The sequence below is a fragment of the Aquarana catesbeiana genome, linkage group LG05 (genome assembly GCF_042186555.1).
Source record: "Aquarana catesbeiana isolate 2022-GZ linkage group LG05, ASM4218655v1, whole genome shotgun sequence".
NCBI classification, from domain to species: domain Eukaryota; kingdom Metazoa; phylum Chordata; class Amphibia; order Anura; family Ranidae; genus Aquarana; species Aquarana catesbeiana.
In genome coordinates this window covers 619,702,113-619,718,662 of record NC_133328.1, presented here as the reverse complement: position 1 = coordinate 619,718,662, position 16,550 = coordinate 619,702,113, and the positions used below count along the sequence as shown (strand labels likewise).

General features: G+C 45.0%; 1 protein-coding gene across 2 annotated transcripts in view; it reads right to left on the bottom strand.

Moving 5' to 3' along the window:
- Window positions 1-16,550, bottom strand: part of ZFAT (zinc finger and AT-hook domain containing) — a 292,845-nt gene that overhangs the window by 117,064 nt on the left and 159,231 nt on the right. For both annotated transcript variants that reach the window (XM_073632280.1, XM_073632279.1), the window contains exon 9: window positions 944-1,031. In XM_073632280.1, coding sequence (XP_073488381.1) covers window positions 944-1,031 — 88 coding nt within the window. The remainder of the gene's footprint in view (window positions 1-943; window positions 1,032-16,550) is intronic.

Sequence of the window (16,550 nt, the reverse complement as noted above, 5' to 3'; positions counted from 1 at the left end):
GTACGGTACATGCTTACATTGCTTCAAGTCGATCCAATAATAGGATGTAAAAGTTGCCATATCTGGAATTCAGCTATAACAATCACCACATTTTTAAGTCAATATCTTACTGTAGGTTTAGGAAAAGAGCAGCACTAGGAGTGTCTAGAGCAGTGGTCTCCAAACTGCAGAGCAGGGGCCAGGTGTGGCCCTTCGCTTGCTTTTATCTGGCCCTTGGGGCACAATTTCATTCACTGACACCAACAATGGGGCACAACTTCTCACAATGACACAACAATGGGGCCCGATGACGAGGCACAATTCCTCCCAATTACACCAACAATGGGGACACCAATGACGGGGCACAGTAAAAATCTCTCCTGCGCTCAGGTGTCCATGAACCGAACGTGTGGTGCGACCGCCTACCTAAAAAGGTAATGCCTAATGTCTTGCAGCCCTCCTGAACAATGGGTATTCAAGCTAGAAAAAAACAGAAAAGAAGGAGGGTGCACCAACCTAGTGCATTACCACTGATAAACTTTAATGCAGCATAAAAACAGCAAAAATTATACTCACAAACGAGCTTACAAAACCAGCTTTGAAAAGGGCGCAACAGCGCTGTTTCTGTGAATCGACACACCAGGACCAATTGCCAAGAGGGTCAAACCGGTGCAAATGGCTCTTCAGAGCCTAAGCGGGCAATGACGGGGCACAATTCCTCCCAATGACCCCAAAGAGGAGGCATTGTTTATTCCAACTGATGCTGGGACATTTTCTATTCCCGATGGCCACAGTCCGACCTCCTAAGGTCTGAAGGACAGTAAACCGGACCTTTGTGTAGTAAGTTTGGAGACCCCCGGTCTAGAACGAAATATTAGATGACTGGATCACTTTCTATCATATGAATACTATGTAACTTCTTTATGCGCCATACAAAATTTATTTTCTATCAATTCCGACTTACCAGGATGGTTGGCCTTTATATGGGATTTTATAAGGCGGTCATCTGAGAAGGACTTTTCACAGGCAGGGCAGGAGTAGGTCTTTTTATCCTGCAGAGAGAGAGCGAGAGAGATGCAGACAATCGATAACATTACAGAATAATTGTGACTTATGAGCCAGAAGAGGCAATGTATTGACTAGCCAAAATTGTGATTGATGAAGCAGAGTGTTTTACTGCAGCGCTGAGTTTTCTGTCGACAAAAACTGGATCATTTTTATCCAGACGTAAAAAAAAAAAATTCATCCAGAGCCAAGCACGATGACAGCGTGATGTTCAAGACTATCAAGCACTGTACAGCTGTATAACACTGCAAGGAAATGTATATGAGCAACCTTAAAATCTACCAGCTTTTTAGCTGAACTCCACTAATGGGCACTGAGGAGGCTCCACTAATGGGCACTGAGGAGGCTCCACTAATGGGCACTGAGGAGGCTCCACTAATGGGCACTGAGGAGGCTCCACTAATGGGCACTGAGGAGGCTCCACTAATGGGCACTGAGGAGGCTCCACTAATGGGCACTGAGGAGGCTCCACTAATGGGCACTGAGGAGGCGCCACTAATGGGCACTGAGGAGGCGCCACTAATGGGCACTGAGGAGGCTCCACTAATGGGCACTGAGGAGGCGCCACTAATGGGCACTGAGGAGGCGCCACTAATGGGCACTGAGGAGGCTGCACTAATGGGCACTGATGAAGTGGCACTGATGGGGCTGCACTGTGTTAATCAGTGTAAACAATGTACTCACTGTTCCCGGTCAGACTTGCCGGTTATCAGCTCTCCTTTCCTCACACAGAGACAGCGTGTGAGGAAAGGAATGCCACTAACTGGCAAGTCTGTTTATATGTGACCAGCTGTGATTGGACACAACTGATCACGTGGTAATGGGCTGCTGTGATTGGCCCTTTACCCCAATCTGTGATCAGCTGTGTCCAAAGGTTCTGCCTAATAAGCAACCACATGTCTAAGGCTATGAGCCCAGAAGTATCAGCTACTGGTTACAAAAGTACAGTGGTACCTTGGATTTGGAGCATAATTCGTTCCAGAAGAATGCTTGTAATCCAAAGCACTCGTATAGCAAAGCGAGTTTCCCCATAGGAGTCAATGGAATCTCAGATAATTCGTTCCACAGCGACTGCTATTGTATGCAGTACCGCATGTGGCCAGAGGTGGAGGGGCGCCGGAGACACTCAGAAACACTGGGAGACCACTCTGAGCTGCTCGGATGCACTCGGAGAGGCTCAGGGACACTCAGGAACGGGGTGTGTCCAAATGTGTCTTCGAGCAGCTCCGAGTGTCACCGGCGCCCCCCCCCCCCGCACCTCTGGCCAAATGCGGTACTGCACACCCCATTGGCTTAAATCCTGCTCGTCTTGCGAGACAACGCTCGAAAACCGAGTCAGGATTGAAAAAAAATAACAGCTTGTATTGCGAAACGCTTGTAAACCGTGTTACTTGCAATCTGAGGTATTACGGCAATATCAAAAAATTTAAATAATTGTGAAATAACATTTTAATAAACCATGGGTCACTCATGGCCAAGTACATAGAGAGAAAGGGGTTCATCATTGTCAGAAAGTAAACCCAATGACTCCTATCACGTGACCTCACTCCAGAGGAAGTGTGAGGGTTAACCACTTGCTTACTGGGCACTTAAACCCCCCTCCTGCCCAGACCAATTTTCAGCTTTCAGCGATGTCGCACTTTGAATGACAATTGCGCGGTCATACAACACTGTACCCAAATTAAATTTTTATCATTTTTTTCCCACAAATAGAGCTTGCTTTTGGTGGTATTTAATCACAGCTGGGATTTTTATTTTTTGCTAAACAAAAAAAGATGGAAAATTTTGAAAAAAAAAAAAATCATGTTTCATAGTTTGTTATAAAATTTTGCAAACAGGTAATTTTTCTCCTTTATTGATATGCGCTGATGAGGCGGCACTGATAGGCTGCACTGATGGGCACGGATAGGCACAGTTAAGGCGGCACTGATAGGCACAGTTAAGGCAGCACTGATGGGGACAGATAAGGCGGCACTGATGGCCACTGATGGGCGCTGATGGGTGGCACGGATGAGTGGCACTGATGGGTGGCACTGATGGGCACTGATAGGTACCACTGATGGGCGGCAATGATGGGGGGCACTGATGGCCACTGATGGGCGCTGATGGGTGACACGGATGAGTGGCACTGATGGGTGGCACTGATGGGCACTGATAGGTACCACTGATGGGCGGCAATGATGGGGGGCACTGATAGGTGACACTGATGGGCACTGATAGGTGGCACTGATGTGCAGCACTGTTGCTGCACTGATGTGGGCGCTGATGGGTGGCACTGATGGGTGGCACTGATGAATGGCACTGTGGGCACTGATGGGTGAGGCTGGTGGGCGGCGCTGCTGCCTTTTGCTGTGTCACTGGCAGGGGGCAGATGATCGCCGTGATCGGGACTGATGTCCCTCTCACGGCCGCCGGTGATCAGGTTTTTTTTTCCTCCTCACGTTGTCAGCGCGAGGAGGAAAAATAGCCGATTACATCACATGATCAGCTGTCATTGGCTGACAGCTGATCATGTGGTAAGAGGTCGGGACCGACCCCTTACTCTGATCTGTGATCAGGCGAGTCTCATAGACTCGCTAATCACCGAGCGCGCCGCGCGCGCGCCCTGCAGGGGCGTGCAGGCCGCTCGTGAACGGGACGACGTCAATAGACGTCGTCCTGGCAATGTAGATCCGCGCTGTTGCCGTCATTTGGCAATAGCGCAGATCTGAAGTGGTTAAGGAAGTTTCATGGCCCCCCCCATCAGCAAACTTACAAAGAATCATTAGATTAAAACAGAAACCATAAATAAACAAAAAGTAAGTAGAAAAAAGAGAGAAAGGCGAAGTTGGTCCCCTCGGGCGGGGCCTCCATCCTGAAGGTGACCCAGCCTCTAGGGGGCTTGGAGGTCCATAATCCAGGGGTTTCATATTTTTTCAAACTTAGCTTGTTTATCTTTACGGATACCGGTCAGTTTTTCATTGACCGTAATCCAGGATATTTTATGTTTCACCAACGTGACATTGATTGCGGGCAATTTCCATGCTCGCGCTATATAACAAACGATCTACTAACGGCCAAAACCAATCGACACTATTCTGTACTCCTACTCCTGGACCTCTCTGCTGCCTTTAAAACGGTTGACTACCCCCTCCTCCTCAAAAAACTACACGCCTTTGGTCTCCGTGACTGTACACTTCGCTTCTCTTCCTACTTATCCAACCGCACCTTTAGCGTTTCTTACAACTCTACTTCCTCCTCTCCTCTTTCTTTCTCTGTTGGGGTCCCCCAGGGTTCTGTTCTTGGACCTCTCCTATTTTCAATCTACACCGCCTCCCTGGGTTAACTAATGGCCTCCCATGGTTTCCAATACCACCGCTACGCTGACGACACCCAAATCTATTTCTCTACTCCTCAGCTCACTCCCTCTGTCTCCTCACGTATCACTAATTTACTATCAGATATATCAGTCTGGATGTCACACCACTTCCTCAAACTCAATCTATTCAAAACCGAACTTATAAGTTTTCCTCCCCCATATGCCACTTCCTCTGATCTCTCTGTCAAAATCAATGGCACAACTATAAGCCTATCCCCACATGCCAAGGTTCTAGGTGTAGTCCTGGACTCTGAACTCTCCTTCAAGCAACACATCCAATCACTGTCCAAATCCTGCCAACTCAACCTCCGCAACATCTCCAAAATACAATGCAACTCCCTTCTCATTGGCTTACCTCTACATAGTCTATCACCTCTTCAATCCATCATGCATGGCGCTGCCAGACTCATCCACCTTACAAATCACTCTGTCTGCCACTCCTCTCTGTCAATCCCTCCACTGGCTTCCGCTCGGCCAAAGAATTAAATTCAAAATTCTAACAACTATGTACAAAGCCATCCACAATTTCGCCCCCAGCTTCATCACTAGCTTAGTCTCTAAATACCAACCTACTCGTTCTCTTTGTTCCTCTCAAGACCTCCTTCTCTCTAGCTCCCTCGTCACCTCCTCCCATGCTCGCCTCCAGGACTTTTCCAAAGCCTCTCCAATCCTATGGAATGCCTTACCCCAATCTGTCCGCTTATCTCCTACTTTATTAGCTTTTAGACAATCCCTGAATACCCTTCTCTTCAGAGAAGCCTACCCTACCCACACCTAACAACTATATTTTAATTTTCTCCATCAGCTCATCCCCCACAGTTATTACCTTTTTGTTTCCACTTAATCCTCCCTTCTAGACTCTAAGCTCTAACAAGCAGGGTCCTCTGATCACTCCTGTATTGATTTGTATTGTAAGTGTATTGTCTGCTCTCATGTTGTAAAGCGCTGCGCAAACTGTTGGCGCTATAAAAATCCTGTATAATAATAATATAGTTATTTTTCACTGCAAGAAAGATAAATAATGCGAGAGTTCGAAGGTGTCTGGAGATCTCCTCCAACAGGTCAGCAAACAGCGTTGTTTTGGCACCTCTGGGTGTATTCTGTCCCGTCACTGAATAGACAAGACTGAACATTCTAATCCAGAAATCTCGGAGCTTCAAACAGGACCACCAGATGTGAAATATATCTACCTCCCGCATCACCGAAAACAAAGGTACCAGGTACCAGGGTATAGTTTCGCCAACCTTGTTGGGACAAGGTACCAGCACGATAACACTTTGTAATTTGCTTCAACGAGGGAAGTATTGCGTAGGCCGCTATGCACCACGGTCAACCACTTTGTCTTTCTCCTCTTCAATGCTGAGTAATTGCAATTTTGAGTCATTGTCAGTCAAAATGATCACAACACTGAAAACTGTTTAAAAAAAAAAAAAAAAGGTGCTGGTACTGAGGTAGTTAACTGCTTGCCGCCCACCCCGCCATTAAAAGACGGCGGGGCAGTGCGGCTCTCGTTCTGGGATGACGTCATATGACGGTGTCCCAGAACGGCCGTGTTGCTAGGACACAGCGCGACCCCGATCTGTGGAAAGAGCCGCGTCCGCAGCTCATTAACCAAGTGATCTTCTGTGTCCAATCACAAAACAAGGAAGTGGCGCTCCTCAGCTCAGACTGACAGAGTGTGTGGCGAGGAGAGCTGATCAGCGGCATCTCCACGCAGGGGGACATCTAGGAATGTAATCAGGTCACTGATCATCAGTGCCCTGATTACAATATTGCAAAACAGTGTCACAAATCAGTGGCCACCACTGCCCACAAGTGCCACCAATCAGTGCCCATTAGAGATGCCAGTCAGTGCTGGCAATCAGTGCCGCCTATCAGTGCTGCCCATCACTGCTGTCAATTAGTGCCCATCAGTGCCACCCTTCAATGCCCATCAGTACCGCCTATCCGTGCCGCCTATCAGTGCCCACCAGTGCTGCCTAACAGTGCCCACCAGTGCGGCATATTAGTGCCTTATCAGTGCCACCTAATCAGTGCCCATAAGTGCCACCTCATCAATGCCCACCAGTTCAGCCTATCAGTGCCACCTCATCAGCGCACATCAGTGAAGGCGAAAAATTACTTATTTACAAAATTTACTGACAGAAAAAAGTAAAAAACTTTTTTTTTTCTCAAAATTTTTGGTCTTTTTTTTTTTGTAAAAAATAAAAAACCCAGTAGTGATCAAATACCACCAAAAGAAAGCTCTATTTGTGTGAAGAAAATGTTTAAAAATTTGTTGTTTGGGTACAGTGTAGCACGACTGCGCAATTGTCATTCAAAGTGTCACAGCGCTGAAAGCTGAAAAATGGCTTGGGCAGGAAGGGGGTGTAAGTGCCCGGTAGGCACGTGGTTAAACAGCGTACATTTATGATACTTCCACTGTGATTGTAGCGCTTTGGCTTCAGATGGTCTAACACCTGCGAATGGCTGGAATCTGACATCTGGGAAAGTGGCTCCTATTTAGTTTCCAGCTTCGCCGATTAATTCCGAAATGAAAAGCCGGCTGCAGACTGCAATGGAAACCTTTCTTTTCCTCCTCTTTCGTTCACATCCACGGAGCTTGAAACACTCTGGGAATGTGGAATCGACTTCAAAGCGCATCAATCAGAGCAGAGATTCCTTGCAGGTGAGCCCGTTAGCATCAAAGTCCTTCAAACAGAGACTGTCAGAAACTCTCTCCCTAGCTGTCCTGTGTCTAATCTTTAAAAAAAAAACGGAAACTTCTCAAACAAATTATACTTGTCAGCGGGCGGTATAATGTATAAAAGGCATACAGCAGCCAGAGAACATGACGGCATCCCTACGCTATCTGCAATCTTATACGGGATACTGAACAGTAAGTTCCAGCATGCTTCAGCAGCCATACATTGACACGTGTATGGGGTTACGTCTGTGTTCCGATTTTAGGGATTCTCCTAATGAGAACTATTTTGTACAATGAATGACCCATTACTGCATGTTTATGTCCTCCTAAAGGGAAAGTAAAAACCGGTTTTGGGGCAATATTTAAAATGATTTGTATGATGTTTTATACCATTTTTTTTTTAATTCTTTTTATATTCTCTGTTTTTTAAAGCTGACCCCAGGCAGATATAGAATACTCAATGCAAAATGTCTCTATATTAATTACGCTTGACAAATTTGCTTTAACCGGCTTCAGCCCCGGAAGATTTGACACCCATTCCTGACCAGAGCACTTTTTGCGATTCGGCACTGCGTCGCTTTAACTGACAATTGCCCGGTCGTGCGGCAGACTAAGGGGACCCCCAGGCACGATATTTAACCACTTAAGCCCCAGAAGGATTTGCCCCCTTAATGACACGGCCATTTTTTGCGATATGGCACTGCGATGCTTTAACAGACAATTGCGCGGTCGTGCAATGCTCTACACAAATAGAGCTTTCTTTTGGTGGTATTTGATCACCTCTGCGTTTTTTATTTTTTGCGCTAGAAACGAAAAAATAGAGCGACAATTTTGAAAAAAAAAAAAACACAATATTTTTGACTTTTTGCTATAATAAATATTCCTCAAAAAATATATAAAAAAACTGCGAAATTATGGCGGACACACCAGACACTTCTGACATTATTTTGAATATTGAATATTTTGAAAATTGATTAGGGTCATACTCCAAGTGTCTTTAACGCAGGGGTACAAGTGCGTTCAAGTCTGTAGTGAGTTACTGTGCAGGTGTGGCAGGGACTGCAGAAGACTGTAGGCTATGATATGCAAACACCGAAGGAAGCTGTAGGCATTACGTAAAGACAAGTAAGCACCAGAGCGGGGGCTGTGAGTTAGATTAGTTTAGGGCTGGGGTCGGTAACCTGTCGATCGTGGGCAAGTGACGTGTAGATCGCGTCCCTACCTTGGCGACCCTGGAACCTGGACAGGAAGGGAGGTGGGGGCGGCATTTACTGAAATCGATCCCCTGTATTTTCCTCCTGCAGCAGCTAAATTCTGGCGGGAGGCACAGGAGGAGAAGCTGGCTTTCAGTTGCTGCAGGAAGAAAATACAGAAGGTCAATTTAAGTAAATGCCACCCCTACTGTCCAGGTTCTGCTTTCTTCTGCTACTGACACCGTCCACTGCTCTACTGACATGGTCCATACACTGTCCACTGCCCTACCGACACCGCTTTACCCACACCGTCCACTGCTCTACCCACATTGACCACTGCTCTCTACCCACATTGACCACTGCTCTCTACCCACACCGTCCACTGCTCTACCCACCGACACCGTCCACTGCTCTACCCACCGACACCGTCCACTGCTCTAACCACACCGTCCACTGCTCTAACCACACCGTCCACTGCTCTAACCACACCGTCCACTGCTCTAACCACACCGTCCACTGCCTCACTGCCCCTCCTGTCCAGGTTCTGCTTTCTTCTGCTACTGACACCGTCCACTGCCCTACTGACACCGTCCACTGCTCTACTGACACAGTCCACTGCTCTACTGACATGGTCCATACACCGTCCACTGCTCTACCCACATCGTCCACTGCCTCACTGACACTGTCCACTTTTAACTACCTGACCAGATTTTACCCTCCTTCATGACCAGGACAGTTCTTGCTTTTCAGCACTATGCTACTTAAACTGGCAATTGCTCGGTCATGCAACATAGCACCCAAATATGGGGCAATCGGACGCCTGTCCGTTTTCATTGATCCAATAGATGGATGGAGAATAGGACCACCATCCGTCAGTTTTTGCCAGACAGGATTGGATTGGATGGTGGCGGGTGTCAGCTGACACATGTCCGCTGACATCCGCCACTCCATAGAAGAGACTGGAGGGTCTGATCAGGTCCACCAGAAAAACGGACAGGTGGACCTGATTGGATCACCCGTGTGAAAGGGGCCTAGGAGTCAAATGAGAGACAGACTGGGAGTACACAGGTGAAAATAACAGGCTTACTGGAACACGCAGTAGAAACTGGTGCAAAGGAAAAAGTAACAAACCGAGTGCAAGGAAAGCCACAGAGGCGAAGGAAGATGGAGTGCTGTTAGTAGTGTACAGGGTGACTAAGCAGGCCACGGAGCAGAGGGACACAAGGCTGAAAACAAATTGGAAGACACAAGTAGCACAGGGATCACAAAGAAAACACACCCTAAGAGAGGGTAGGGGGCACTGGTGGCTAGCATGTGGACGTGTTGCTCAAGTAGTGAGCAATCCACACGCTAGCATTTTAAAACAGCGCCCCCTCTGTGATTGGTTTAAAGCCAGCAGCTGCACAGAGAAGAAAAGACCTGGAGCCTGGAATGGGAGAGAGTGACATCTAGTTAGAAACTTAAAGTGGATCTTCACTCTCGGGAGAGACGTCCCTCCTTTGCACCCTTCCTCCCCTCCGCTGCCCAGAATAGGGGTATTTTTTTTTTCTTGTTGTGTGTGGGGGTTTTTTTTTTAAGAAGAAATTGCCCCCCCCCCCCCTTACAAATCATTTGCGTAGACCTCAGCCTCTTGGGATAGCCACGTCACATATCCCAGGAGGAAAATTGCCCCATTCAGAAAGGAGGAGGGAGGTGTGCCTAGCAACCACATTATTAGGACACACGCCGACTGACGACTGAACCAGGAAGAGCCAGCGGGGCCTCTTGATGATGTAATTGTCAACATGGCGGCGTGGGACTGAGAGGTGGCTAAAAACAAGAGGCTCTCAGTAGGACAACGCTGGATCCTCTGGGTGGGCGAGTATCAAAAACCTACACAACAAACCACCTGGTAAGCGGGGGTGAAAAAAAAAGGGGGGGGGGGAGGGGGGTGGTAGGCGGAGATCCTCTTTACCACTTGCCAACTGCCTAACTGGGAAAATACGTCATTACTTTACAGTTTGATACCCAGGGCTATGGTCACAGCTAGATGCCATAACCCCAGTATTAAAACTTTCCTCACCAGCTGCTCTTTCTGCTAAAAGTGTTCCGAGCAGCTGATCGACCTCCCTGCCGCTTTCCGGTGGTTCTCAGGCTTACCTGGCTCATCGGGAAGCCCGGGGACTGATCCCGGGCTTCTTTAGCAAAGTAAAGATGGCCTCCACTCATCTCTATGGCCCAGGAGGCCAAGAGCGACTTCCGGTTCATGGGCCGATGTAAACAAGGCCATTTATTTTTGGGGAAAGCATTAGATCAATGTCTTATTGACCCCACATCTCTCCATAAAGAGGACCTGTCATGCTTTACTGTTGTCTTGTGACAGCAATAAAAGTGATTAAAAAAAAAAATTAAAAGGACAGTGTAAAAATAAAAAAAAATGTAATAAAATAAATAAAACATTTTTTGTTTAAAGTGCTCCCGGTCATGCGCAATGGCGAACACATACGTAGTTCACGCCCACATATGTAAATAATGTTCCCACCGCCGTGAATGTTATAGCGAGAACAATACTTCTAGCACTAGACATCCTCTGACTTAAAACTGGTAATCTTTAAACATTTTTAAAGCGTCGCTAATTGAGATTTTTAAGTGCCGTAGTTTGGCGCCATTCCACAAGCGTTCGCAATTTTAAAGCATGACATGCTTTATTATTTAGTTCATTATTTCATTCATTAAAGTGCATTTTTACCAAAGATTGGGTTTGAAAAACCGGTGCGCAAATACTGTGACATAAAAAATTGCAACGACCGCCTATTTATTCTCTAGGGCCTTTGCTAAAAAAAAAAAATAAAAAATTATATATATATATATATATATATATATATATATATATATATATATATATATATATATATATATATATATATATATATATATATATATATTTTTTAGCAAAGGCCCTAGATGTTTGCTGGTTCTAAGTAATTTTGTAGCACAAAAGGTACAGATTTTTACTTGGAAGCAACAATTGTCAGAATAAGCCTGGTCCTTAAGTGGTTGATCTCCTGGAGTCTGGTGCAGATTGCAAAAACGAGTGCGTTTTCCACCAAAAATATGGGTTTGATAAACGTGCACTAATGTTGTGCGATAGAAAAAATGGCAACTACCACCATTTTATTCTCCAGGGTCTCTGCCTTCAGAAAATACAGAGGGTAAAACAATTATTTGATCCCCTGCAGAGTTTGTAAGTTTGTCCACTTACAGAAATGAAGAAATGAAATGAAGAAGAAATTAAGAAATGAAGGGTCTATAATTGTTATCATAGATGTATTTTAAAATGATAGAGACAGAATATCAACCAAAAATCCAGAAAAAAACACATAAAACAAATGCTATAAATTAAGTTACAGTTCAGTGAGTAAAATAGGTATTAGATCCCCAAGCAAAACATGACTTAGTACTTGGTGGAGAAACCCTTGTTGGCAAGCACCGAGGAAAGATGTTTCTTGTAGTTGGTGACCAGGTTTGCACACATCTCAGGAGGGATTTTGGTTCACTCTTTTTTACAGATCTTCTCTAAATCCTTGAGATTTCTTGGCTCTCGCTTGGCAACTCAACGTTTCAGCTCCCTCCATACATTTTCTATAGTATTAAGCTGTGGAGACTGGTTAGGCCACTCCATGACCTTAATGTGCTTCTTCTTGAGCCACTCATTTGTTGCCCTGGCAGTATGTTTTGGGTCATTGTCATGCTAGAAGACCCGTCCACAACTCATCTTCAGTGTTCTGGCTGAGGGAAGAAGGTTCTCATCCATAATTTTACAATACATGGCCCCGTCCATTGGCCCCTCAATGCAGTAAAGTCAGTCTGTACCTTTAGCAGAGAAACAGCCCCAAAGCATCATGTTTCCACCTCTGTACTTGACTGTCGTGATGTGTTCTTAGGGTCATAGTCAGCATTTTTCTTCCATCAAACATGACGAGTCCTCCTCCTTAAGAAGGCACACGTACAGTCATGCCAAACGAACATCTAAATGATTCAGAGAAGGATTGAGAGAAAGTGCTGTGGTCAGATGAGACCAAAATTGAGCTCTTTGGCATTAACTCGACTCGCCGTGCTGAAACTTTGAACTGCCAAGAGACAGCCAAGAAACCTTAAAGATTTAGAGAAGTTCTGTAAAAGAAGAGTGGACGAAAAATACCTCCTGAGATGTGAGCAAACCTGGTCACCAACTACAAGAAACGTCTTACCTCTGTGCTTGCCAACAATGGTTTCTCCACCAAGTACAAAGTTATGTTTTGCTTGGGCATCAAATACTTATTTTACTCACTGAACTGCAACTTAATTTATAGCATTTGTTTTGTGTTTTTTTTTTCTGGATTTTCGGTTGATATTCTGTTTCTATTATTTAAAAATACATCTACGATAAAAATTATAGACCCTTCATTTATTTGTAAGGGGCCAAACTTACAAAATCTTTAGGGGATCAAATAATCATTTTCCCCACTATGTATAATGTTTGGGTGTCTTAACTAATCTCCAGGCCTGAAATGTGCATTTAAACATGTGCGCATAACCTAAAAAATTGGCCCTGGCAGACAAATGGTTAAAGAATTGTAAGAATTGTAGAATAACCTTATAAGATGATTGACGCATCCGAAACCTAAAGCAGAGTGTGGCATTTCCATTAGTCTTCTACCAATCTTCAGCTGCTGTCAAAGGGAAGATGTAATGACAACCACTCATCACGCAAAAAAAAAAAAAGAACCTACTCAAACTTATTTTCATTGAAATATTCCAGTTACTGCACTTTCTAAAAGCCCACTTTCAGCATCAGCACATTGTATTGTGCGACATCTCTGGCCTGCTATTTACAAACCCCCCGCGGTGCCCGCAGTGAAAAGCGATTTCAGCTCATTGCATAGGAATAACTCAGGCCGGCCCACCATGCCCGCTCGGGGAAGAGCAGCATGCTGCCAATTTCATGCACCCAATCCGACAAGGCGCGCCGTGGCCTCGCTCGATCGGCAGGGAGGCTGAATAATTGCACGCACTGAAAACTTTTATCTGTGTCTATAAATATATACGAGGATGCAATGCTCTCTAGAGAAGACACCTGCATTTCCAGCCACACATCATTAACAGCGACGAGGCTCGTATTTTTTTTTTTTTCCTTTCACCGTGACGCGGCCGTGGCGAGGGTGGAAGAGATGATAATTTGAGGAGAATGGGCACCTTTATTAGGAAGGCAGTCATTATTTTCTTGCAGGTGGATATACGGGGCCAATGCCGTTCCCCTATAGAAATCCCAAAGGTGCTCCCTCGGGTTTTGTTTTTTTATTTTTACTGAATGTTTGTGTGGGGCCTAATTAGAAGCCTGGTTTCGATCCTCACAGTCACACATATTGATTACAGCAAGCTCAGAAATAACGACAAAATAACAGCCAGCACTGTCTCAGGTTAAAGGAGAACTCAGGAGTATTTTCAGTGAGTATATATTTTGAGTTGTTACGGCACCTTCATCTACTAGTTTTTGAAGTTCTTTTTTTTTTTTTTGCTGTTCCATATTTTCAGGACAGTATTTAACCACTTTAGTCCACGTCCAATTCTGACACTTCTCACATATACAGTTGGAATTTACAGTAATTATTTGATCCCCTGCAGATTTTGTAAGGTTGCCCACTTACAAAGACATTAAGGGTCTATAATTTTTTATCATAGATGTATTTTAAATGATAGACAGAATATCAACCAAAAATCCAGAAAAAAAAAACACATAATACAAATGTTATAAATGGAGTTGCAGTTCAGTGAGTAAAATAAGTATTTGATCCCCAAGCAAAACATGACTTAGTACTTGGTGGAGAAACTCTTGTTGGCAAGCACAGATGTAAGACGTTTCTTGTAGTTGGTGACCAGGTTTGCACACATCTCAGGAGGGATTTTGGTTCACTCTTCTTTACAGTTCTTCTCTAAATCCTTAAGGTTTCTTGGCTGTCACTTGGCAACTCGAAGTTTCAGCTCCCTCCATGAATTTTCTATAAGATTAAGGTGTGGAGACTGGCTAGGCCACGCCACGACCCTAATGTGTTTTATTCTAAGCCACATCTTTGTTGCCTTGGCGGTATGTTCTGGGTCAGTGTCATGCTGGAAGACCCATCCACAGCCCACCTCCAGTGTTCTGGCTGAGGGAAGAAGGTTCTCATCCAAGATTTTACAATACATGGCCCTGTCTATTGGCACCTCAATGCGGCAAAGTTGGCCTGTACCTTTAGCAGGGAAAAAGGCCCAGAGCATCATCTTTCCACCTCCATGCTTGACTGCAGGGATGGTGTTCTTAGGGTAATAGTCAGCATTTTTCTTCCTCCAAACACAGCGAGTAGACTTAATGCCAAAGAGCACGATTTTGGTCTCATCTGACCACAGCACTTTCTCCCAGTCCTTCTCTGAATCAATTAGATGTTCATTGGCAAACTTCAGACAGTCCTGTACATGTGCCTTCTTGAGGAGGGGGACCTTGCGGGCGCTGCAGGATTTCAAGGCGGCATATTGTATTACCAATGGTTTGTTTGGTGACTGTGGTCCCAACTGTCTTGAGATAATTCACAAGCTCCTCCCGTGTAGTTCTGGGCTGATCCCTCATTTTTTTCATGACTATCTTTACCCCACGAGGCGAAATCTTGCATGGAGCTCCAGCCCGAGGGCAAATGAATTATTGCTCTCCCTCTATTGATTGCAGTGATAGCTCACACGTGTGGTTTGAACATCGATTACATATGCGGGAGCAACTTACGTATGTGTTTGCTTCTGCACGCGAGCACGGACGGATTGGGGCGCTTAAAATTGTTTATTTTTTCGGAAACAGACAGAATTATTAATAGAATTGCTTGGCTTTGCAGCATCCCACAACTTTTTTTGGTGGGAGAAACTGTTTTACCACCAAGATAGGGGTGTTGCTATGGGGGCTAAAAACGCCCCGAGTTTGGCCAATCTTTTCATGGCTAAATGGGAGGAGGATGTCGTCTATGCCCATCAGAGACTGGAAATGGTCTTGTGGGCAAGGTATATAGATGACATCCTCCTCCTATGGGATGGAGATGGCAATAGTCTTAGGGACTTTATACTCTAGGTGCGGTCGGACTAGAGTCTTGTAGAGCGGGAGAATTATAGTTTTATCTCTGGAATTGATCCCCTTTTTAATGCATGCCAATATTCTGTTTGCTTTCTTAGCAGCAGCTTGGCATTGCATGCCATTGCTGAGCCTATCATCTAAAAGGAATCCCAGGTCCTTTTCCATCCTAGATTCCCCCAGAGTTTCTCCCCCCAGTGTACAGTTTGCATTCATATTTTTGCCACACAAATGCATTATTTTACATTTTTCTACACTAAACCTCTTTTGCCATGTAGTTGCCCACCCCATTAATTTGTTCAGATCTTTTTGCAAGGTTTCCACATCCTGCAGAGAAGTTATTGCCCTGCTTAGCTTAGTATCGTTCGCAAATACAGATTGAAATGTTTACCCCATCCTCCAGGCCGTTTATGAACAAATTAAATAGGATTGGTCCCAGCACAGAACCCTGGGGGACCCCACTACCCACCCCTGACCATTCCGAGTACTCCCCATTTATCATCACCCTCTGAACTCACCCTTGTAGCCAGTTTCCAATCCATGTACTCACCCGATGGTCCATGCCAACGGACCTTATTTTGTACAGTAAACCTTTATGGGGAACTGGGTCAAGTGCTTTTGCAAAATCCAGATACACCACGTCTACGGGCCTTCCTTTATCTAGATGGAAACTCACCTCCTCATAGAAGGATAATAGATTGGTTTGGCAAGAACGATTCTTCATGACGCCATGCTGATTACTGCTAATGATACAGTTCTCATTACTAAAAACATTACTATAATCATGATGTCCATTGCACAGGGGATTGAAGGGCACTATATTGTGTCCGAAAGTCTACACATGGACTATTAATTCCAGGATTTTGGCACTGCTGTCTACTTATCACCCTTCTCTGTACTGTTTTTCAAAAAGGAGGACTGTTCACTATTAGATGTTTTATGCTGTATATGTTGGTTAAGCACGACTGTTTTATACTACCCATACTAAAGCTCCTTGACGCCACACTAACACCCATACTAAAGCTCCTTGATGCCAGTCTAACACCCGTACTAACGCTATAGGAGCATTTGTTATGCGTTAGAAATGTAGTCAAGTGTGCACAAGCCCTTACAGTTCATGGTAAAAACAAGGGCTTTAGTTTGCACACATTTGGAAATACA